The sequence below is a fragment of the Brienomyrus brachyistius genome, chromosome 2 (assembly GCF_023856365.1).
Source record: "Brienomyrus brachyistius isolate T26 chromosome 2, BBRACH_0.4, whole genome shotgun sequence".
NCBI lineage: Eukaryota > Metazoa > Chordata > Actinopteri > Osteoglossiformes > Mormyridae > Brienomyrus > Brienomyrus brachyistius.
The window spans coordinates 24,279,575-24,305,776 of record NC_064534.1 but is presented as its reverse complement, the minus strand read 5'-3'; the positions used below and the strand labels follow the sequence as shown (position 1 = coordinate 24,305,776).

General features: G+C 45.3%; 1 protein-coding gene across 6 annotated transcripts in view; it reads right to left on the bottom strand.

Moving 5' to 3' along the window:
• fam172a (family with sequence similarity 172 member A) overlaps nucleotides 1-26,202 on the bottom strand; it is a 134,762-nt gene that overhangs the window by 73,475 nt on the left and 35,085 nt on the right. For 5 of the 6 annotated variants that reach the window (XM_048983055.1, XM_048983080.1, XM_048983064.1 and 2 more), the window contains one exon: nucleotides 4,901-5,116. The exons of the other annotated variant lie outside the window; for it this stretch is intronic. In XM_048983055.1, coding sequence (XP_048839012.1) covers nucleotides 4,901-5,116 — 216 coding nt within the window. The remainder of the gene's footprint in view (nucleotides 1-4,900; nucleotides 5,117-26,202) is intronic. 6 annotated transcript variants of the gene reach the window in all.

The window sequence follows — 26,202 nt, the reverse complement described above, 5'->3', positions numbered from 1 at the left end:
CTCAAGGAATAGAGAAGGTAAAACAAGATATAAATAATGCATTGTATCCCTTAAAAATACAGTCCATAAGGTGCACAGTATATTCAAACCACCCTTATACATAAAATGTGTCACCTTCAGCCAATGAGCAACTATTATACATCCTATTACTTTTATTCAAGGGACATGACAATATTTTGTATTATCAAACATAAAGTTACACCACAATGGATTATTCTCCTTTAATGCTGAGTAAAGAGGCTTCAGATACCAAACATGCTTAATTTTTAAGTCAAGTGTAGAAATACATCTGTGCCTCACTTTACACTCCTTTCAGACTGCGATAATGTATAATATATATATATATATATATATATATATGGGGGCGGCATGGTGGTGCAGTGGTTAGCACTGTTGCCTCACACCTCTGGGACCCGGGTTCGAGTCTCCGCCTGGGTCACATGTGTGCGGAGTTTGCATGTTCTCCCCGTGTCGTCGTGGGGTTTCCTCCGGGTACTCCGGTTTCCCCCCACAGTCCAAAAACATGCTGAGGCTAATTGGAGTTGCTGAATTGCCCATAGGTGTGCATGTGTGAGTGAATGGTGTGTGAGTGTGCCCTGCGATGGGCTGGCCCCCCATCCTGGGTTGTTCGCTGCCTCGTGCCCATTGATTCCGGGATAGGCTCCGGACCCCCCGCGACCCAATAGGATGAGCGGTTTGGAAAATGGATGGATGGATATATATATATATATATATATATATATAAAACAATGGCTGGCTGGGCACACCTATGAAGTTTCCATTGTTTTTTCACCTATGTAGAATTGTTTCTGTATTTTCTACAATTCACCTGATATGTAATATGAATAAGCTAGAAAGATACATTTCATGAACTACTTCAAGTTAGTGAAATGACCATATGTACAAATTATGGTCACCCTAATAGATATGTGAAAACCGGAAAACACGAGCAGAATTCCACACAGGAACAGAAATGTTGCTCTTGTTAAAAAAAAAAAAAACAAGAAGCAACAATAAAAAATGGTGAAGAATGAAGCACAACAATCGTTTGCAAAAGCGAGGAGCTGTAAAGAACATCCCAGTTCGCTATTTACTGAGGCTTGCTCTTTTTACAGAGGCGCAAGTATAATCTGTCCAGTCAACCCTGAGTGAAGTCTTTGGAGACTTCTTAAGCTATGAATGTGTTTTTGTTCATGCTATTCCTCCGCTTGGCTGACAGAAAATAGGTAGCTGGATTAGTGCTGAAATTCAGAATATAGTGAACTCCCTAAACTTCTGTAGAGCAAGTGCTCAGAAACCCAGCATCGCTAAACATGAGGCAATGGACTGTGATCTCGGAGAGGCAAGAGATTAGCTAAGGGTTGGGAGGTTAGACACTATGAACTGTGGGCTAAAAAGTAAGATTCCTAAAAGCTGTTAAGGGCTTATTAATGTGTGTAAGGAAGCGTATTAATCAACTCAAGTCTATGGTGGATGCTGCTCGCAGGCCTCCACTCTTGGGTATGCAGGTGGTCCGCTGCTGGGCTGCGCGGAGGCTGGAGAGGAGGCGGCCCGCAGAGCACAATGGCACTATAATAGATGAAAAACTCTCAGCGAAAAGACTTGATTTGATCACCCCAGGAAAAAAAAGTGCCTCCCCTTCCAACCCCCATCCCCTGCTTACATATCTAAATGAAGCAGTGCCTCTAGGGGCTGGAAAATGGGGAATAGGACAAAATTTGGGGACTATTATCTAGATTTATTTAGAGCAGGGAAGTAAATTAGTGGATTCGACGTTTACTTTGTCACGGCTCACTGGCGTGAGTTTCCTGTTAGCGGTTGGAGAACACGCGCGGGCCTTTCCGAGAGGGGAAAGCACTGCTTCGAAGCTGGGGATTAAGGTGAGCCTGGCAAGCGGCTCGGTTACCCAAAATTGCTGGGTTTCCTTGACACTGTACTGCGGTGGTGGTGGTGAGGTGGCCGCTACTGCGGATGTATCTCAGAGTGTCACTCCATGATGAGAGGGGGTGGAGAAACAAAAACAACCTTCCCGGTCAGGGGTCAGGGGACACTGGGGTGACAGGTCGTTGGGTCCTCACAACGCTGGCAACACAACTGTGCCTCCCCCCCTCCCCCAGCATTCCGGTCCCGCTCACCAGAAGGAGACAGGAACTCCTCCACAGGTTTATTGCTAATCTGTTGACATTTGCTGCCTGCGTTAGCTGTCTGTCGTCTGTTGTTCGGCTGGGCAGATGGTTTCAGAAACAAGAATTACCTTATTACTCTGTGAGCATTAAAGAATAGCACATCCTGGCTGGTTTGTCTGAAACCATGTGTACTGACAGGAAAAAGGACCCTCCACAGAGGTATAATCACACTCACATATTAACAGCCAACCGACACTGGAACTGGGGGTTACTGTCCAGTATGTTCATTCACTGCCGACGGCGTTAATCACCTACCTAAAAGGGAATTCCTTCCAAACACTGCATTAAGTTACATTTTCCTCATAGCAAATGGATTTTAGCTGTATGGAAGTAGCATTGTGCATACCTCGAGCACAAACAAGGCGCATAAATACAAACTTTTTAACATCAACATGGTATTTGGAAACAATCAGTTATTTGTGGCAGCAGAAATAATGCTCTCTGCAAATCACCAGAATCTTCTAATATTAAAATCAGCACCCATGTGTAGTCCTTCATCTTTATGTTTACAACAAAACATTTGACACCTCCTTTCCTGCTTTCTGGTTGTAATCCTCAGTTTCCCATGACCCCTCAATGCTACAGATGGCAGAGAGTAGATAATGGAAAAATGTCTTCTGGGAACTGTATTAAGCTACCAGTGCAAGATGTAAACCCTGTTCTCATTTGATTACTGAAAAAATAAGCCTGCTTTCTACCATAATACACATAGTACGCAAGAACAGCGTTCAAAATTACAGAACGTACCTTTGTGTGGAATTCCCCTTGTGAGATGGTAAAGGAAGCAAATGGCCCAAATATTTAATAATTTACCGGAAATTTCATCGCCTTATTTACAATACAAATTCCTAACATGTCACCAATGTCATCATCCAGGTGGTCTAACATTAAGCTTGAAACCTGTTATTTCTGTAGGATCTCACAGTTAACTCAATTTGAAGCTGAAAGAAAAACAAAAAGCAGTGATCAGAGAGCTAGCAAAAACGTTGAACCATAAAATTAATGGGAAGCTTCAAAATGAACAAAAAATAGGGGACACCCTCAAGCACAGGAGTACCGTTGATTACTTCTGTTCCCTGTGACTCCCCCTTCAACGAAGGCATGATATTTGGAGACCTTTGCCTGTTCCGCCGTAACACGAAATGCAAAAGTCGAAGCACCTGGCCCTCACTTTGCATGTCATCTGCTTGGCGAGGTTACGGCAGTGCGCGGAACGCCAGCACAGGCTAATGTCAAAATGTGAATAATATTGCGCGCCCCCCTGCAGAAACAGAAAACCATGGGCAGGACGGCTCTAACGATCTCACGCTGCTCACATTACAAAGTGCAAAGGTTTGGGCAGACAGAGAAATAAAGAGCAAGGGTCTGGGCCTCCCTCATTATAGGCTTGCAGAGCCATTCCATATGAAATATTTATTAAGATATTAATACCAGCTCTCCCCCTTCATCCTGCCTGCAATGGTATGCTCACACATGTCTTCCTGGCCTCCTACACAGCAGTTAGTCCACAGAGCAGCAGTGCCCACTATATCATCATGCGTTTTAATCTAGGACACACACAATCACTCACACATTTCATATATTCCCAACATAGTGGGGACTCTCCATTCATTTCTATGGGTATAATCCTAGTTTTGATAACCACAACCCCCGGCCAGTTCTAACCTTAACCATAAGTAACCAAGCAAAATACAAGCTGTCTTAGTTTTTGATTGCCGTCTCAGATTTCTATAAAATTGAGGTTTACATTGTGGGGACCTGAAAAATATTCAGTCTGGTAAAGAAAAATACACACACACTACTAATATTATCTGCAAAAGGCCTACGCAAGGTGACGAAACAGCAGTCCCATGTGTGTCAATGTGTCAGGCTGCAGTGAGGCGGCGCAGGTGGGCTCGCCTCCTTCCTGACACGACCTTTTGGGGGGGGCGGGGGGGCTTTCCTGGTGTGTTTCCTTAATGCTTTCGCAGTGAAGAGGGCGGCTTGTGAGGCAGCTCCTGAGAACACAACGTGTTTAAAGGTGGAAGGCGAGGTGACGCTGCCGCTGATTTACTGCGAGGGCAGAGCCGGCTTTATGCTGCGGCTCCTTTATGGACGGAGGGAGAGGCTGAAGCGCGGCGTTTCACTGCAAGGCGGCGGCGGCAGGTGTAAATAACAGACACTTATTCCGCATTACGCTACATCTAAAGGTACAATCAAGAGGGAAGCGCTGGGGGCTCTGACAGCTGACAGACCACAAATGAGTCAGGCAGCTGTAAAAACTTTTGACTGATGGACTGCTGCTTTCGCACAAGCTGCTGTGCCGATGCCATTGAAGAACAATAACGGAATAACGCTCCACTCGTGCAAGTTCCTTCCCTCTGATGCCAAAGCCCCCCCCCCCCATGTCGCTTTGGAATGCCGTTGTCTGAACACACGAGGTTTTCCTTTGGGCGCGTGTGCGTGCCGTACAGACAAGGGTTACTGTAATAATGCATGTGATAAGTCAATATGGACTCCATTTCAACATTTTTCAACTGCCTTTTGCAATCAGCCTAATTACAACTGGGGGGGGTGGGGAGTCCAGGCAATGTTTTATGACCAGATGACCCCATGGCGGGCAAACAGGATAATCACATGCATCCACACGCAAGCACACACTAACAGAGTCACACACGCATGCACACACGCATGCGCACTCCCAGCATGCCACACAGCCTTGGCCCTGCCCTCACCCGAATGGGGATCTGCTCAGTCTCCTTCTCCTTCTGCGGGTTGCGATACTTCTCGTAGAAATCACGCTTCTTCTTGCCCTCCTTTTCCTCCTTGCGCTCCCGCTTCTCTGCCGGCTCGTCCGAGCTGTCAGGCGAGACCTGTGGTGCCGGCTTCTCCAGCTTCTCCACCTCCAGGTAGTTCTCATTGGGGTTGAGGACGATCACGCCGTAACCCTCCTGGGCGACCCCATCAATGTCACCAAAACGGAGAGAGAAATGGAACAGCCGTTAGCATGGCTACCGCCCACGAAGGAAGGGTGAAAAGGCAGTGCTGGTGCCAGGTCCAAGGGGGGGACCCGCCATCCTGGCAACAGGCATTAAGGGAAACAGTCACCACAAAGGGTTTATAAAAATGTGGTTTAGGGTGAGGCATTAGAGGAGAGATTAGCAGAGAGTGACAAGCACCTCATACGGGGAGCTACAGCGCATGTTTTCAAAGGGCATGTGTCAGTCACAATCAAAGCCGATCGATTCCAACATCAGTCAGCCTGCGCGCCCACAAGCCCGCCAGCACTGCACCCCTCGCTGCCCTTTTTTTTTGGCAAGAAACACAATGTAATGCGAGTTCCGCAGTGTTTGCGAATGCGTGTCTCTGCGGTCAGGAGTGCATTTCTGTATGTATGTGGCACAAACGGCCATCGACCGCTCCAAACTCTTTTTTATTTTTTTGTCCAGTGACACTCGTGTTATGCACTGCACCAATTCCCCAATCTCAGCTGTGAAAAAACTAAACAGCTAAGACAAAACAGTAATGTTTATAAAGTTATTTGTTAGAGCATTACACTATTTCCATAAAAATTATATTAAATATTGTTCACATGTATCTCAAACATTTTGAAAGTATGGCATGAGTAATAAAATGTTCCAATTCAACTAAGGTATTTTTAAAAAGCTTACTCAAGGTAATGAGATTGAAATACCTCCCAAATGTGACACCTAACACCCAATGCGAGCAGAAGGCTACACCTCTCCATTTTAACAAGTATGACATCAACAAGTCCCTCCTTCACCCAGACAATCCCAGAGAGGTGATAAAATCTGCTCTTCACCATGTGCCTTTAGCACAGCATTTTTGTTGACAACAGCAAAATGACACATTCACACTTCTGGGGACTTTAATATTATAAGTTTCTCGCTCCTTAACATAAATGTGAAAGCAAATTCTCATTTCACGAGACACACTGCAAATTCTTATCTGAACAAACCAAACCTCATCAGGATTGCTGAAGATATATTTAAAAAAGCTGGCTACTAAAATGCTTTATTCATTTAGTATGCTTTATAGAACCGTTTTTTGCAAATCACATTAACAGATTTACCACCAACACGAAAATGCTTGCAAAAATACCTAAAATAAAAGCAACTTTCAGCCCTAAGGCATTTGAGTATTACATATTACACAGAAGCATACAGATTTAGATTTCACAATAAAACTTCAAATTAACAGATGTGTCTTTTCTGAAAGCTCCTTCACAGACTTGTGTGAATAAGAGCTTTTGGGCAGCATGAGAAGCCCCCACGTGATCAGTCTGGGGTTCCTCTCCCTGGCAAGGCAGCGGTGCTGTTCCTGGCAATAGGGGCCGCCTCGTGCTTTGTGCCACTGCCCACTGGTGGCAGTCTGGGTGAATGACTGGCAGAAAGTCTTTGCTTGGGGCCCAGGCAGGGGGGCCGGTAGGCAGCACCCCCTGACTGCCGGCGGACTTTAATGAGGTAACCTTCACTGTTAGTCTGTCCACGTGAAGTAGATTTGTGCGACGCAGGGTCTTGTTTCTTCATTACAGGTTGCCACGGCAGGGCTGGTAGATTGCTGGTGTCCTGGTCCCCATCATTTACTGCAGCAGAGAGAGGTCCCCGAGGTGGCGGGCCTGCATTTGTCTTTCCTTCTCTCTTTATTTATCCTCCGCTGGGCTACGCTTGCATTCAGGAATGAGGATGAAAAACAGCAAAGCGAAAGGGCGCGCTGTGCCTCTTATTTCATCGCCGCTTTTAGGCTTAAACGGCAGGGCTGCCAGACACGCTGTGTGGTACCTGGGACAGCTGAACATCTACATGCACTACATGCTAATTTAAACACCGCTAATAACAAATGCCAAAGGCTATCAATGTAACAGAGTGCTAAGTTTGGCTTTACAGGTCCCTGATTTGATCAAATTATAGTGTAATTAACTGGACAAAAACAGAATTCAGATTTTATTTGGATTCAATTGAATTTATATAGTATGCCAACAAACATTATAAATAATGAAAATTAAATTTGCAATTCCAAAATAAAATTTGCATGCCACAACTGTTACTGTAATTTCTTGAGTGATAACGGTAATAGTCTGAGTTTATATTAAAGTGATTACCAGTTACTGCATAATTTATTTACGAATGATTGACTGTTGATTAACGATGCTAATGCTGCAGACTTGCTACGCAGGAGGAACCCAGCTATTTGTGAGAAGTTGTGCACACCTCTGCTGCATGGAGCGTGATCTCTGCCTGGTGCGACACTGGCCCCTTCGTTCCCTCACGCACACACCCTTCCCATGGCCCTCCGAGCCCAGCTCCAGCCACCCGGGGCAGGGGCCAGTGGTCAGAGAGGTCACCCCAGCGCGCGCTGGGGGGGAGACCCCGGGAGCCCCCGCACTGGCCATGCTGTTAAGTGCTCTTTTGTCTGGCTGTCTCGATCCTGTCAGCACTCCGGCTAAAAAGCGGCAGGCTCCGTTCACACAAGGCAACAATGGCCTCCGCCAGGAAGCTGTCCGCAGGCTCCATGCTGAAGCGATACCCCTCAGAATGCGGTCTGTGTCACCGCAGCGCAATTAGTGATTATAGATCGCCACTGCATGCATATTCATTCATTCAGCTGCATATTTTCATTCTACACTGTTACAACTGAATTTGGATAAACTGAAATGTTTAGTGTGGCTAAACCATCAGGTAATTTAAGTCAAGTAATATACAATTTAAAATTACATATTATTATTTTTACCTTTGTATAATTATTCTGTTAAGCAAACATTATTACTGCATTGATTCAAATAGCTTCAAAATAATATGCCATGGAAACAAAAGATTTTTTTTAACAGTACGGTAGAATATCCTCTCGTTCTTAGTTAAAGGGAAAGAGAATTAAAACACCCTCGACGAGCAAAGCACTGACGCATCTTCACAAACAAGTTTAAAAAATAAATTCAGTCGACAAAATGTAAGAAGCCTCGTGGACATAATTATGGATAAACCATTTAGGCAGCTTTATTTTCCTTTGAAGCATACAATTTCATGCTGCAGCATGGTGGATTTTGGACAGGGCTATTTCAGCGTCAGGGACAATCTGCATGTGTATATATATGTGTGTGCCTGCCCATGTCACTGAGCATAAGACCCTTCCGGTCTCAGCGGGTACAGTGCTGTATTTAAGAATGGTGATTGCTCAAACACAGGGCCCGCATTTTCTCTAAGCAGAGCTCCTGCACTCAGGTCTGGAAATCGCCCTCACTGATAGGCATGTACAGCTCAGGAGGCTTAAGGCACAAGCACAATCCCCCATCAGCCAATAGGAGGACAAGGAAAGTATGAGATGTAAAGACATGGAAACTTGGCTGGAGCCAAACGGAGAGTTCGGAGATCTGATTAAGGAAGCACAGTCGTGTCTCCAGAGTGTTCTGTGAGTGCGTGTGCGCGAGCGTAAAACAAAATGTAATTTATCAAAACTTAGATATACAGTCATACAATGAGTCTTCAGATAATACAGTTCAACACAAACTGGGAGGAAACACATCGGCGTATGGCTCAACAGCGGCGTCCCCTATCTTCCTACCCCATTAGATGGCAGGATGCAGGCTTGCGACCCCGTCAGAGCAAGAATGTAAATACTGTAGCACAGATTCCACCCTTTGGCTGCTTAGACCCGGCTGAGCTCTCAAGGCCACCCTGCTCTGCGTGACCTTGGCTGTCAGTGGCTATATGCGGGATTCTTTAGCATGCAAGGACCCATTACCGCCTGCTTCCCAGACACCACACAGCTCGGTCGCTATGGCTCACAGCTCTGTACACGCATCATGGTGGATACAGAGGGAAGCGCACGGTTGTGCTCTGCCACGCCCGCGGACATGCGGCCCGCTCCAGATAAACACAAATAAATCACCGTGCTGGACTTTCAAACAAAACTCTTGTATTTCTGCCTGCATTATCTTCTTAATGTTCACAGTATTAATAAAGACAGCAAATATCTGCTTGCAGCATGTACACAAACCTTAAATATCACAACTAGAAATCAGCAGAAATCAGGTTGAACTAATGGCTCTGTTATGCAAATTGCTCAACTTATCATTTGATTTAATGCTTCTGTAGTTCGTTTTCTTTGGGAAAAGCATAAACACTTTCCAGATGTATTTCATGCTGATTAATAAAATAAAAGAATTTGTTGAAAAATTCAACAAAAAATGTAATAATAATAATAAAAATAATAATAAATCTTCCAAAAACTCACAGAGGGCAAGCTTACAGTGTATTCTTATTATAACATAATACAAAGTTAAGTCATTTTGATATAATAACATAATATACAGAACAGAAACATTCAAAAATAAGAATAACAGTGTCTACTTGTGAGAATTATAATTTTCCTTTCTAAAATAGAAGAAAAAAAATTAAATGAAAACTTGAAACACCAATACCAGGATGCAGGCTTAAGTTTCATTACTTTTTTTGGATGTTAGTAAACAAAGACTGCAATTTTAATACAACAAAATGGTGCTTCACTTAATCATCGTCATCCTTATTATTACTAATATTTTGACAACTAAAACAATCAATTATTAACATTAAAGCACTAATAAAATGACCTTACACATATGCAAATATAAACATACTGCATATACATATCTATAATATCTTGTGTGTGTGTATGTATGTGTGTGTGTGTGTGTATGTATATATATATATATATATATATATATATATATATATATATATATATATATACACACACACACACACTCTTTACAGCAGACTAATTTTAAAAACATGAAATTAGTTCAAAATAAACTTGCACAAAGGAAGCCAGAGAACTTTGAAGCATGCGTCCCCAGCGCCTTCCCTTTTCATGCCTGCTGCTCTTCGTTTCCTCTGCCTGCTCTGGGTGGTTCTGTTTATTTTAAGCACCTCGAGTCGGGCGTCAGTGATGAGCGATGTGCCTAACCCAACCTGCGACATTTCATTGTGCCGCTGATACGCCTTTCATATACCGCTCACCGCTGCGCCTGAAACAAAAAGGTGCGCATCCCTGTGCCCCCCCCCCCCCCCCAGGACGCAGATAGCTCTGGCCCATCCCTCCTCCGTCAGTGTGGCCTCTCTGCCACTGAGGAGCGCCTCGCCTGACCATTATATCAATGCTCCCCCCCCACCCCCCAGGACAGCGACAGGCTCTGTGCAGCTCAGGCCTCCGCCCTGATACACTGTGTCAATGCCGCATGTCGCCGGCCCCATTCAGCCACACGCACCCCCTTGTTCCGCGAGTGCAAGCGGTGATAAATGCAATATTAGCCTTGTCCCTAAATACAGAAAGGATATATTGCCTTCAGAAGAGCCTCTTAGGGACATAAACTACAATGCAGCAATACATCACTGCGCTACCCAGGGAGAACAGGCATATCAGCTCTGTAAGGGAGCCTATTTTATGAGCTCTCTTAATGCCTTATTGTTATATGATTTGAATAAACAGGTTAACAAGGAGGGTGGTCACCGGCGGCAGCTAACAACAGCTTACAATGGCACCAACAGCCAACACGGTGTGTTAAAAAAACAGACAAACAAACCGCACTTCATATGGAGACTCTGTTCTTCAGGCACACGGCGAGCAGCAGAGTACACCTTCTTTAACGGTGGGATCGTGAGACAAGGTGGCACCATCATGTATCCATTACAGACGCATGTGTGTTACAGGGACGCTCGATGCTCAATGCTCGACGGGCTCCCGCCTCGGTAAACAGCAGGCCGCTCCACCTCACATCAGACAAGTGAAATTTGTCAAAGCTATTGATCGTGTGAGTAAATGTTACAGAAATCATTTGTCAACTCCTACCGGAAGACAACATGTCAATGTTTTACTGAAACATAACTGTAAACACAGAAAGGCTGGCATGTACACTGCACACTGGGACGACTTCTATAAGTCATACTATCGTATAAAGGATAGTTATATTATTGTTAGTAAAGTATACTATAGTTATATAATATATAAATAATATAAAATATATAAATACTATAACAGAACAATGTGGAGGCAAAAGTATTTTTTGGTTTTAAAATTATTAGTAATATAATTTCCCCAAAAATAGCAATTCATCTTCCTCTTGATCCTATTATTACACAGAAATATTTTCAATAAAATCTGACAAGCTGCTAACAGAAATGAAGAACAGCAGCTGAATCAGCTTGTTTGGATTTGTTTTCCAGAAATACTCAAAAGCAGAAATGTCACGACCGTTTACTGTTTTCACTCCGGTCCCAGACAGCGAGGCTGACTGTCAGTTAACAAACTGCTGCTTAAGCAATCACCATCCAGCTGAAGGCAGAGCACAAGCGCCATGCTCACGTTTAAAAAATAAAAAATAAATTTAAAAAAGAGGTTAAAAAAAAAGTGTGCAGCTCATCCTTGGTGCTGACAGTCCTTAACGGGACCTGCACTCTTAACATGCCTCGTGCATGTGAGGCATTTTATTTTATATCAGACAGCTGTGTGAAGGATACAATGGGAACAATAGGAGGAAAAGACAAAGAAATCTGGAGGTAAAGCAGAAAAAATATATATCTATTGTTATGCCTTAAGCACTTTGATTTATATTTCTATATTGTTTCCCCTCAGCATACGCATACATTTTTAATGAGAGCGATGGGGGATATATATCACGGAATGATAGCTGCTCCCCAATATTCTTGTCCAACTATTTAAAATATAAATCAAACCTCGGTAAGCAGACGACAGGGGAGAGAGGGCCAGCGTAATGCTGAGTGCTATGCAAATGCCTCTTCTCCCCTACATATTTTTTGGTGCATGCCGGGAACGTCTGGGACGGGGCTGGGGGAAGCGGAGGGCCGGCACCCTCAGAGAGAGCCCCGAACAGACACTGGGCCGGCCCGCCAGAGCCGCAGCATATGGTTCCGGGATGAAGCCGCACCATTCGCCTGGGGGGGGGGGGGGGGGCTGCTCTGCCGAGGGGTTAACAGTCCCAGGGAGAACGCCAAATCAACAGCCGCCCAAAGAAGGCCGTCCCACAGGTCCACGCACGCCGAGCGGCCCCCAGCGGAACCCGGCGTCCGTGACCTTCTACATGCCCCATATGGAAGCTGGTGGGAGGGCGGAGGTAAGAGGGACGTTCAGCACTGCCTCAACACTGGATGGCTGGATAACGGGCCATATGACGAGGAGCAAGCGCCACACCATATGTAGAGGCTCAGTACAGGGTGACAGCTACTCGATAAACATCACTCCCCACTTAGGGCGCTTAGAGGGGGCAGGCGCTCACACGCAGCACCCGCTCTCTCCCGAAATAATATTAAAACATTGCAGTTAATGTTCACTTTGTGCACATGAAAGAACGTCACCTACATATGCATACACACACGTCACGCTTTAGCTATACATATAAGATGCTCTGGGTCTAATAGCCTGTAAATATTATTTTCTTACCAAACTGCACCAGTCAAACCGAATTAAATAGTTTTAAGATCAAAAGCTTATTTTTGCCTAGTTTTTAAGCAGTCTGAGTGATACAGCAGGTCTATTCTGTAACTTCAACAAGCAGCTTTCAGTGCTTAAGCACTACACCACCTACTGCTTTAAGTTTGATTATAAATCAATTAAAAAAACATTGCAGATGCAAAACCAGAAAAGGCACCAAATACAAAGACACATCACGTCATAACAGTACATCACTAACAACCAGGAAATGTGAAGAAACACACACACACACACACACACACACACACACACACACACACACACACACACACACACACACAGGTTTATAATTATATCTTTGTGGGAACTCTCCATTCATTCTTTTGGGGAAAACTCTAATCCCAACATGACGACCTTAACCCCAACCCTGCCCTAACCTTAACCATAAGTAACCAAACAAAATATGAGACTTTTGGCATTTCCACTATTCTGACTGCATTCACAATGGGGATCCGAAAAATGGTTCCCACAACGTCAGAAAAAAACAGGTTTTTATTACATTGTGGGGGACGTTTGGTCCCCCCAAAGTAATATGAGCCTAATACACACACACACACACACACAAATATATATACACATCATATCACAAACTGCAGCATCATTTAAATCTGCCACTGATGTCTGAATTATATTAGTAGGTCCACTGAATGGCAAAAAATACACATTCCATTCTTTTCTTTTCTGCTTAGCACTCAGATGACTGGCCCAGGCTTAGGCTTTGCTGTCAATCTTGCAGAACATTATGACCTTTACTGCACACTAAGGTCAAAGGTCAAAGTGTATTCCCTTGATTTATACCATATTGTTGTGGCCTGAAAGAGCCAGGGAAGGACCAGAGAGAATTTTAAAAAATATGTTCAAGCCCCTTCATTTCTGTTTATACCGTGCTGTTATTCTGCGTGTAACCCCAGCTTTAGTAATGAAAGACAGGAACGAGGCCCTTAAGAAGAGGGAGGTGGGGGATGCAAGGCTGGCTTTCACGACGTTATAGTAATTGTACAGGCTACCTGCCATGTAAATAGACGGTCTGCTTTCTGTCCAGGATTACAACACAACGGGTGCATGAGTCAGGTGAGGTCAGAGCAGCCAATCACAGGGCCCAATTGAAGTGTTAAAGTAAATATAGCTGCAGCCCAGCTAGAAAAATACCCCCTCCATTATTTTAGCAATTTTCTCAAGACGTGACCAGAGTGTGAAGAGCCCCGAATTGCTGGGAATGTGCTGTCGTTTCACCTGCATATATGTTCTCGGTGCTACATGTGAACAGCTCACGAAGCCATGAGAAGCATGGCAACAGTGATTCTCATAACATGCTTACAGATCCATGAAACATGGCACATGTGAGCAGCCCGGAGTGTCTTCCATTACACGTCTACAGAGCCATGAAACACGCCACACGCCAGCATGTTCCTTGTTCCCCGATTAAAAGGAAAATGGCACCTGGTCTAATTTCATTTAAACCCTGAAAATCACTAACAGTGTGAGCAGAGAGAGAGGGAACAGGTGAAAGTAACTAACTGCTAATTGTATTCCCCTCCCCCACAAAAAAAAGTGTGTTTGAAGACCACCTGTTGTCTATTATTTTTTACATAGTACTTACTCATAAATCATAACACTGGGTAATTAATCAAGCTGTCAGAGCCGGGAGGGAAGGTCAGGCAGTGGTGTCACAGGTCGATGGCAGGCTGATGGAGGTCAGGGTCACACTGCATTCCTCATTATCAAGTTGGGATGCGAGGAGGCCGAGCAAACAAAAGCGCCAGCAGATGGAGAAGGACGGACGGAAAAAAGGCAGGGGGGAAAGAATGACAAAGAAAGTGAAAGAAGCTGTCAGCTGCCTGCAAATGAAGATAGGGAGCCGCTTCAGAGCGAGGAGGCTGAAGAAAGGGAGACAAAAAGAAAAGAAATAAAAAGAAGAAACTACATGATGTTTCTGCCATACAGAAACAAAACGGGTGACAGAAAAGAAGTGGCAGGACCCCCCCCCCACCTCCCAGCGCCCCCCCACCTCACCAACACAAACACACACACACACACACACACGCACACACAGACACACACACACACACACACACACACACACACACACACACACACACACACACACACACACCAAAGGAGAACGTTAAGAGTCAGCTGTAGCAGATATGATTGTTATCTGCCATCTCAGACTGAAATTATGAAGCACGAAGCTGGATCTCCCTGGATCTGTGTCACCTCTCCAAACACCAAGGAGGAGAGATTGTAAAGACAGAAAAGACAGTTGTGTTACACACTCGGAGAGGAAATATAGATCAGATGAACAGTGATTAAACTGACAGCCATTTTCAGATGGATAGCTGAAACAGCAGAACAAATATTTATCTCAAATATTCCTCTGTCAGAAAAGTGACTGAAAATATGGCATAAAACAAAGAGAGATGCAGTGCCTGTGATATGGTTTATAAGCAGTGCTATGGTGCTTCTTCTTGCTACATTTGATCCAGCTTCACCACGTACTGAACAAACAATTTTAGCCAGTAAAGTCATCTCTCTTCTGCACGCCCTCACAATGTTATACCGAGAGCAGCGAGCAGAAAACAGGCCGCATGCATTTATATCCGCTCCCCAAATGGTGAGCATATCTGTCACTCCTTGGCATTACCTGTGCAGAATGGAGGCAGAGCAGAGGAGCCGCACCAGGTTTACATGAATGATATGAGCTTAAGACTGAACAGCCAAGGGGAAAATGAAGAGCAAGCAAATTTATCATAAAGAACGGAGAGGAAAAAAATTAAAGAAACGAAACCGCTGTGCTACACACATTGCTGTCCACGTCCTTAACAAGTTTATTCTTGCCAGATAGCGGATTCTATCAAGGCCTCGCTCTGGAATAAGGTACAAAATTAACTGTCACCATTTCCTCAAAATCTTTGTTAATCCCATTTCCAGCATGCTGATTTATCAACACATGCATCAATGTCATTCCCTTAGTTACTGAGGCGCACTATTGGGAAGAAGATATAATTAAAAATATTTTGATTCTAAAAAGGTGAAATTGTTCTCCTAGCCTTTTCCCAAGTCCCTCAAGAGACTGTAACACGTTTAGCAGGCGAGCAGATAGTCACATCTCCAGCCACTGCATTCTTGGTCAGTGGATGGCAATCTATTTAATGCCACTGATATTGCTGTTTAGCATTTGGTACCCAAGACGTAGAAATAACCTTTTAAATGGCCCTTTAACTCACTGGACGGCAGTGAACTTCAATCAGCCGCTAATGGAAAGCTCACCGAAATCCGCGCTACTAATAACTTTAAGTACTGGCATGTTTATTCCGAACAAAGGTCCCCCTTCCCCGGAAACAAGGAAATATTAATGATTCCAACACCCTGGTTTTGCTCCTGGCTACCAAACACGAATTTCTGGACCAGTGTTTCCTATGACTCACAGCAGTGAGGACAGCGGTGGCCAAATGACACGGATTCTGACAGTTTGGGTTGTTCACATAGTAAAAAAAAATAATAATAAAACAATGAATGCAAAAGATATTCTGAATAAATATATCCTGTGTTTTACTCCCACTTCTCTAGGAGTGGGCCCTCGATGGTGCTGGTGTGTCCCTGTGTGCGCGTGTGTCTCTCATCAGTGTCTCTGTGAGGGCTGCTCACACAGGGCTTTGCTCTGTTGGCTGGAGGTCCATGGGAAGACTTGTCACCTTCCCTCTGAGACCCTTGCTGTCCCCTCTCACTAACGGGTATCTTTCCAGCTCCATGGAGAGCTGCATATGGAAAGGAAAAACAACCTCAGGGGGGGTGGCAAGGATGAGGGACCCGACTACAAAAAGTAAGACAAAGATTACTGCCGTTTATTGATTCTTTGTCTTAAAAAGGGCACCTCGCTCACAATTCAAAAATCAACCTGCCACATCAAAATCAGTCCATCTCTTTAAAATAGACCCAGGCACTGAACAGATGCAATAGTGGCTTTTGAGTGTGTGTGTATGTGTGTGTGTGTTTCTTCACATTTCCTGGTTGTTAATGATGCATGGTTATGACGTGAGGGGGCCACGTGGTAGGGCTGGCTGCATTCAGGATCTGAGTGACTCACAATCTGCGTTCTATTTAAATGAAGACGGCCTCTCAGCAGCCCCGTGCCAGATTCGAAGGCAGTGCAATTACAACACACCCTGCCAAGAGAGCTAAAGGACATGCTTTAGAGGCCCGCAGACTCAGCCCGCAGATGGCTGACACGCTGACACCAGGGCACGGCGAGCGCCCAGCGCACTGATGAAACTCCATAAACCTGCGCAAGCCCTTCACTGCATTTCTCATATGCACTGCATGCCATGTGACGGCATGGCGCTTCCTACAGCGCGAGAGGGGAGAATAACGAATTTTAGCACATCAGATTCCACACAGACTCACCCCAATTAAGACCTGTCAATTATTACACGGCCAACATACGTTTTTTAGAAGCTGTCACGGGCTGCATCTCGCAGGTAATGCACCGATTTCATGGCGCAAACTTACGGGGCTGTTAACGGCATCAGGAGGATACATATACATTATAGAACACGATGCAAACAATCGTCGGGCGAAAACGACTGGAACGAAGCACCCACATGCTAGCTACGCATCCGTGTCACTAACAAACCTCAGCCAAGTGCATTCGTGCACCTCATTAAGAGCTCAAAATCGGCCCGTTTTCCGACATATTCGGCTGGCCTAAATAAACAAATGCGCGGAGGTAGGGGCGGCAGCGGCACTCGGGGGCGCTCTAATTAATTTGGAAGGCCAGGCCTTGCGAGGCCGAGCCCACCCCGTGTCTCGGGGAGGGCAGCCTCAGATCACAGCGCGGTGACTAGAAATGTCAAGAATGTGAAGAGGCGGCTTTAGCCCGAAAGGACAGGACTTTAAGTGTATATTGCGGGCTAACACCGGGCCGCTTATTCCCCTCTTCATTAGCGAGAAAATGGACCCTCGTAAATGCTTGTTAAGATCCCTACCTACACTCCCTCAGTTAATGTGAGTGATCCATTTGTGTCCATTTCTGGCTGACAACGCTTACTGCAAGATTAATTGTCCCGTGTCAAACTGCAGCAACCCCTGTCCCTTTCTCATTTCCTTTTTTCTTCGCTGCAGAAGTAATAATGGGGCCAGTCTTTTGTTGTAACAGTGTGATTAGGGAAAAGGCAGGAAAAAAACACTGCCCTTCACAACTTCATACAAGTGTAGATTTTGGATTATAAATTTAAATCACTTGGCTACATGAAATAGGGTTATTAATTAATCTTCATAAAATACCAGCATATAATGAATAGCTTATTAATATTTCCAGTTTTTTTAAACCATCTTTATCTTCTTGCACACAGTTGCACACAGAAATACATCTTGCGCAGTCCATGCAGGACATGATCGTTCATTTAACCCCCAAGGCCATCACTCCGCTCGCCGCAGTGACTATGTGAAGTACATGCTTGAAACCCTCACCGCTGATAATTGCCGCTCATCGCCTAACAAGTCCAAGGAGTTTCTGCTGGAAAACTCCTCCTGCTGTTTGACTGGGGCGGGGAACATGGAGAGGAGGGGGGGGGGGGGCAGCTCTGGCAACAATAAATACCACAGTGTTCAGATGGGAAAACTGGACGCGGGCGCAGTGACCGAACAAAACCGGGGAACGCTGGGGTGTTATGCGGCACGTACGGAGAGTGTGAGCAATCTCGCGCGGCCCAGTGGAGGCCTGAAAGAAAGAGGGACGGCAGGCAAGGAGCGGCATCTCATTAAATCCCTCAATTGTCTAATTGTCTTGAGTGAGCCTCAGAATGACTTGTATATTATACTCATTGCAATTAATGAAACAAAGGACCTAAACCACCCAAGCATAGGGAAGCGTTCAGCCGGCGCAAGAAAGAAGCAAAATTATATTCTGGGACTGGCCAGATGTCATGGGGGGTGATATGTACGTGCTCATTTGAGCCACACCTTTGTACTGGACCTGTCTGTTTACTGCACTACAGCTAAGCACTCTGAAGGTCTATTCACTCGCGGATCCATTCAAAAGTACTGAAGCACCCCTTAAGCCCACTTAACTACCATTTTCACACACTCTCTCGGCTTTCCTTTTTGTCCTTGCCTCCATTACATCAAACACGGGAACAAAGCAGGAGAAGAGAAACTCTGGGGCTCAGAATAGACCCATCACAAATATTAATTTGAAAAGGTGTTGAAGTGTAGAATCTACTTTTATGCACAAGGACAACTTGCAGTGTTCTGGGAGATTCTCTTGGTCGCAATAAGCTTGGTTTTCAGCGAGAGGCAGAGGCAGAAAGAGCCCAATGCGCAATTATCCATAAGGAATAGCTTCAGGTTCACGAGTGTTAAAGAGCCGACAAAGGCCATGAAAGGGTTCCTATATGTGATGCTGCATTCACTCTACAGATCTATTAGAGGCAAACCCCAGTGCGTGTGTCTGCACTCCCACACACACACACACACAGGCCACCAAAAACCATTCACTGAACTCAGTCAATCCCACATTATGGAGAAATAATGGACATTTCATTTAAAACATGCTTGTTAATTACTACTTTATGGCATCTTCTGTCCAACGACAGCAATTTTCCTCCTGGTTTGGGGAATCGGAAAACATGGTTTCCTTTCTAGAATAGGGTGGAAATATTACATTTCTTAAGTTTTGCTTCCGCAATGTAAAACACAGTTTTTTATTAAGCTGCGATTTTTAAGGGGAAAAAAAAAAAAAGATTTTGTTGGATAGAAACTTGAGGGTTGGTTTAGCAACAACGCCCCCCCCTTCCCCCACCCCCGAAAAAAAAAAAAAATCAAACATCCAGAAGTAACACCTCTACACACTTGAGGTTTTTATACTACGCAGCATTAGCTGCTGGCATGCAGCTTGTTAAATCATATAAACATAATGTGCTACTAAGTACAAAATACCATGCAAGTTCTCCTAAATCCTGCGCGGTTGATCCTATGGGCTTTGGCTAGAGCCTCAGTGAGATATCAGTAACCCCTGCAAATATCAGAACACACACCCGCGAAAATAACGGTGAAGCAGAGCAGCAAACAGGAACCCTCTGGTGAAACTGGTACAGCTGAGGTTAAAAAACGGGGTTTCAAATTGCATTCAGTTGCCTATAGTTTACAAAGTATTCCCATTTCATGGAAATAATCTGTGAACCATTCCCAGCGGGCCACAAAACCAGCCTACAGTTCAGATCTCGTGACACAGCACTTATTAAATTGAAATACTACTTTTGTCTCGCGATCGGCCCGCCCGCAAACGCAAGTCCCACCACCCACCTTCTTGCTCAGCGCAATCACAGCCCTCTGCCTGCACCACACCAGGCATAAAACAAAACCCACCCCCCGCACGCACACGCCTCCCATGGCTCACTAACCCAAGTGAACCTGCCTTCTTTTTTTCCCTCCCCGACTCTCACTTTCCATCTTGATTAAAAAAAAAAAAAATACTGCCGTAAGAGCTCATTTTAATCTAAAGCAAAGCTGATTCGTAGGTGCTCCTGGGGGGCTCCAATTTTATCAGGAACATAACTGCCACTGCCAAGATCAAAACCCTCTCAGCACGCCACCAACTTCATGGGCCAGGGACACTCAATGGGCAGCGGCCTGCAAGCCGGCTTTCTGATGAAACACAAAACAGCCAGCAGGAATCTATATCGTATTCAGGCCTGATGAAAATACCCCCCCCCCCCCCCCCAAGCCCGTTACCCTCCCCCAGAACACATACACACACAATTACTCATAATCTGCTTACCCTGCCAGTCTGCGGTGGGTTTGCTAACATTAACCGCAAACAGTCTTTTGACAGAAAAGGCAACCAATGACCAGGTGTCCAGTAATGGTTAAATGAATAGCCATAGTCTGCCAATGCCACACGTATAGAGCATTAAACATTGCACACAGCATTTCTCCGTGAGAAGAAAACTTTCCCTGCATTCAGAAACCGTCAAAGTAGAGGATGCAGGGCGAGAGAGAGACAAAAAAAAAAAAAAAAAAAGTCTCTGCTTTAAAGCCAGCGCTGCCCCCAACGCCGTCTTCACTCACATTTATCATTTTCTCATCCGGAACGCAGACATCGCTCAGACATCAAATGCTACACGTTCTGATATGCTTGCATACATCAGTTTCTTTGCGGCGATACATATGGCGAACCAGAAAATATGAAAAGTGTTGCTACCTCTCCCTGCTCCTGCAATTTAACAGGGTACTGCAGATGATCCAGAATGGGAGGTCAGACAGGCACACTGCACAGTCCCTGTCTGATAGGCGGCACGTAACGATATCTCTAATTGGAGATTTTATGCAAATTAAAAGACCTCCACATATATGACACTGTTCCTACTGTAAACTAACAGTTAGGATACTTAAACATCATTAAACATGCTTAACAGCAGCTATAATTCAGTGACATCTCTTTAATTGCATTTTTTAATTGGGAAGACTTTAGTTTATACTGCACTGTTTACTCTGCTTAATGCAAATACCGGCGCATTCCAGAATGACACCGCAAACATTTGTCTCCTAATCCTCCATTACATTTCACTCAGAAAGTCACTAGATATCCTTTCCAACTGTAACTTGCCACGAGGAACGAGGACGGGGGGAGGTGTAAAGGAGAAAAGGAAAGGAAAAGACAGAAAAACAGTAATGCCTGTTTCCCTTGCGCGGCACGCCATCTACGGCGAGCACGGCAATGCCGTCCGCGTTTCCATAGGGTTCCCGCGCCTGATCTTGCTAAACCTTTGAAATCTCGCCTTGATCTTGGCAAACACAGTGGAGCACGGAGTTATTTATGCATTCATCTTTTCATCACGGCTAGCTTATGTGGTCTTTACTGTCTTTGCTCTCCCCTCATCCCTACAGCAGAGAGCCCTGCTTTGTGTGTACTTGTAACAAGGGATAATAGATCGGCGGCAAGAATTCGTACAATCCAAGAGAAGCAGCAGAAAGGGGAAGAAAGAACAGGGGTGTTTGAGGGAGGGGGGGTACGGTGAGAAGAGAGGGAGCCAAAGTAAATGACTATGGACATAGTCGGGCCCAGCCCAAGTCCTAATGAATAAAAATGAAGATCTTGTCAAATGATGAAGTGACAGGTTAATTTGCAGCCCTGTGATTCTGTGTGAACAAGCAGAGAAAAAGGGAGGGAGGGAGAAAAAGAGTGAGAGGGAGCCAGAGAGAGAGAGAGAGAGAGAGAGAGAAAGAGAGAGAGAGGCTTAGCTGCTGCTATCTGAAAGAAGGCTGCCACCTATCTGCCCAAACACGTACAGCCTCCCTCCCGATAAAAGCGTGGAAATCCCGCCACAGTTCCACATATTTAAAAACGCTACGGAAAATAATTTAAAAAATCAGAGGAGTGGAATTGATGATAAAAGTGCATGGGAGATTAGATGCAGACAGTTGCATTTGGAAGCAAAAACATGAATTCCAACAAAGGGCTGCGGTATCAAACAGCGAAAGCAAGCCTGAAGCTACCGTCTGCTCTCTTGCCAGGTTGCTCTGCTTTAATTCGGCTGCCCCCTGGTTCTCAGCGCTGACATTCAGATCTGCACGGCCACAAGAGATAATTATTCCAACCTTCAGGCCACCAGAAGCACAGTTTTGATCATGGATATTGAGAAGCATGATTATTTGTTTTCCTTTCCCTGTCTCGCTCCCCCCACCCCCAACGCTTACACGTGCGAGCACACACCTCTCCGTTTCCTAAGGCAGTCTCGTCAACACCAACACAAGGACGGAGGATAACAGATTCCATTCAGTGATCAAGCAGAACAGGGTGCTGAACCCTGAGGTAGAAAACTTTGCTCATTAGATGCGTTTCTGGGAGATGTATGCACATCCAAAGTTCAAATGCATCCGTCAGCTACTTTTTCAATCAGTGTTCTTGGTCTTAGCCTGGAAAGGGATTGCCTGAAAAATATCCCAAAAGCACCTTGGAGTACATTCAGTGGGCTTTAACTATATGAGAAAGAAAGGGAAAAAAGAAACATAGATCTCCTGCAAAATGCATATGACTGCAATTCTGTCACAACATCCAAAATAAGCAGTAAATAAATGTATGGCAAAAAAAAGAAATAAAAAGCAAAGATCAGTGCAGAAAATATGGCACATGAAAATAAAACTGATAGATACAGGAAGAATTTGTAACTAGAAACTAGGGATAGCAAATCTCCATGTACTCTAAACGGCAGACCAAAGGGGCAGTGTCAGGCTTGTTGGGATGGACATGGGACAGGGCAGCGGGGCAGCAGCCTCTCGGATCTGACTGCCCTCGCAAGCAGCCCTCTCTGCTAACTGAGAAGTCACTGGATGTTCCCATCACCTCCGTGCCTTTGACAATGGGGGATTTTTGATGCATTAGGGTTAATCTGGTTGACAACACACAGGGAAGCAAAGTCTTTCAAATGGTGTGCTCGCACAGATACCAAAGCAAACACTTTTTAATCGCCTCACAAGGTCTAATCCAAACACTGGAAGCAGATGTATGATTTTTTTTCTTTTTTTGATGTATTACCATTTGAATAATTGCCTGTAAAACAGTAACCTGGACCCTAAAGCAGGAATATTTGATGGGAGAACTGCAGCATTAAACACAACATAATAAAGGTACTCAATCAGAAAAAAATATATATTATAACATGCATGGCAGAAGCTCCAAAGCAGGTAAAGGAGTTCAGGCCAAAAAAAAGCAGAAATACTAAATATTTCCTGGTGAACTGTGCACAGATTTTCTATATCCAACACCTTTTTGTCCCACCTAGACGTGTCTGTAGGGGAGCCATTTAATTCTCTTCAAGGATAAAAGACTACATTGCTTTGAATATTATCTTTCTAAGCACTTCATTTTCTTTAAACTGTGGCTGGAATGATATAAAAGAGCAGAATGAAAATAAAACAGGCCGATCACACTGTTTATAAAAAGTCATGTTTAAAACAAATGATAAAAATCACAATAATTACGGTGAGCACCGAAGGCTGTGTCTAACTTGGCACATGCAGAGAAAAAGGCCAAGGTCAGGCTGGGGCCCAGCAGCAGAGAAGCGCGGAGCGGAGCAGAGCAGAGAAGGGCAGGGCGAGAGGAAGCGTTTGGGGGTGCAGATAGGCTGGGTGGGAGCTGCGCAGTGTCTGCTGTCGGCGCCCATGAGAAACATTTCAACATCCCTGATTACAGCGGCTCTGGACGGCCTCATGGCCAGTTGGTCGCTTCCAGATACGGACAGACAATTCCAGTGTGCGGCACCCTTATCGCCGGCCGCATTCTGCTGCTGGGAGACTCGCTGCTCCGCTCGCCTCTTTTCTTTTTTAATCTGCTGAGGAGTTCAACCAGGAGTCACTGGGCCATCTTTATTTTTCCATGTAAAGGGGGCAGCGGCGGTGCTGCAACGGATGGAATTAAAGGGAAAGGTGCGGATTGCAGCGTCCAGTGGCGCTGAGACAGGGGTGGGGGTGGGGGGTTCCCAGTACCCAGGGTCAACACACACACACACACACACACACACACACACACACACACACACACACACACACGCACACGCACACGCACACGCACAGCGTAGATGCATACATAATGAGAGAAGACTTCAGTATATTCATCAGAGCTGTTATAGATGTACATACTTAATGCATTTAATAATATTTTTTCAAAAATATGCTGCAACTGGAGGACAGGAGGGCAGGATGAGAAATCTGCTATGTAGGTTACAGCAGCCGTCCGGTGCCGCTCCTGAATTTCAAACAAAACAAGACAGCTGAGCTGAAATCAGCCTGGCATGGAAGACTAATGAGCTCCTTGTTAAAGGATATTAATGTGAAATCTTAACTAACGGCGTGCCCACAGCAAGAGGGGCAGCATGGGAAGGAGGCAGGGAGAGAGGCTATAAGATGGTGAAGAGCAGGAAAGACGACAGAAAAAGGTCTGCAATTGCTAAAGAAAAGGTATGGCTCCCAGCCTGACCCCCCCACCCGACTCCTGGTGCAGCGCCTTGCCTGATTCCCGGCCCAACTCTCCACCTCTCTCCCCACCCTACTTTTTGCTCGGCTCCTGGGCTGACTCTCGGTCTAAGACCAACCACCCGCCAGACTCCCGGCCCAATTTCCCTCCCAACTCCCCATCTAACACCCCTCCTGAGTCCCACCCTAACCCCCATCCCAACTGTCATCCTGACTACCCTCCTGACTCCCAACCCGACTCCACGGCCCAGCTTTCTGCCCGACTCCCAACCTGTCTCCAAGCTAACTCCCAGCCCTTCTCCTAGCCTGTCTCCCTACCCGATTCCGAGCCCATCTTCCCACTCGACTACCCACCTGTGTCTCCCCTCCTAACTCCCCATGAGAGACTCCCAGCCCGTCTCCCCACCCGACATCCAGCCCGACTCTCATCCCATCTCCCAGCCCAGCTCCCCTCCCGTTCTGCATTGTCTCCCCTTTTCTGGTAGAGTGTCTTTAATTCTGTGAATATTCGTCTCTGCAGCCTTTGATCTGCCTGGTGCTCAGCTGCGCGCGCAAGCTCATGGTTCTGGGTGGCCTCCCATCAGGCCCCACTGATCACAGCCTCTTGCTATTGGTTGCCTTCCAGGGATTCACATCAGCTGTGCTCTTACACGCATCTGACAGCTTTATTAGGCTGCTCAGGCCATGGCTCCCGAGCATCGCCAGCCTCGCACAAACAACACTCCCTCTGTTTGCAGGCGGCCATTCTGCACATTCAAATGTTCACTTGTTACACTCAATCAGGCGCCAAATTAAGGACAAATTCACATTATACAGGCATCCAGCACATGCTTATTATTAAAATTTTTTTGTCTAGAGCAGACTGACTTCCACATGCACATTTCTTACTTCTGGAGATTAATTAATGATTAGGTAGAATTCTCTAGCAAAAGCCCAGGCAAAGGAAGCCGAGTTAACTGCCATATAACCTGCAAATATCTATGAGACCCTCTCACTTCTTACACTTAATCGTGCTCACTTGTTTTTTCCTTCCTCCATAGGGTGCTGGTCAACACCCCCACACATACTCAGAGTGCCCCCCTCTCCCCGAAACCCCCCGAGTCTGAAGAAAACGCGAATGAGCAAGGCATGCTTCACGCGTCATGACACTTTCTAGCCAAAACAAAAGCCAGTGTTAATGTTCACTGTGCTCCGCATTAATCCTTCCTGATCAAAATGTTAATTAAATTTTAAGTAGCGGGTTTAAGAGATTTGGGACGAGGGGGTGGCAGAGGGGGGTGGGGACAGGCAGAGACCGAGCAGCGTTCCACATGTTTGGTATATTTTTGTTGGCAAAAGAGAAGCGTAGGTATTACAGCGCGCAAAAGACAGACTGACGGCACAGACACTCACTAATACTCCCATAAGACGCTTTTACCTTTCATAACACGGGCTACACTGAGATCAGTACTTAATAGACTATTTTAATCTTCCTCCACGACTAACCCATCCACTATAATCCTGACCATAAAAAACTACTAATGGACAATAAAAATAACCACTGTATTTGGTTTTAAAACATATA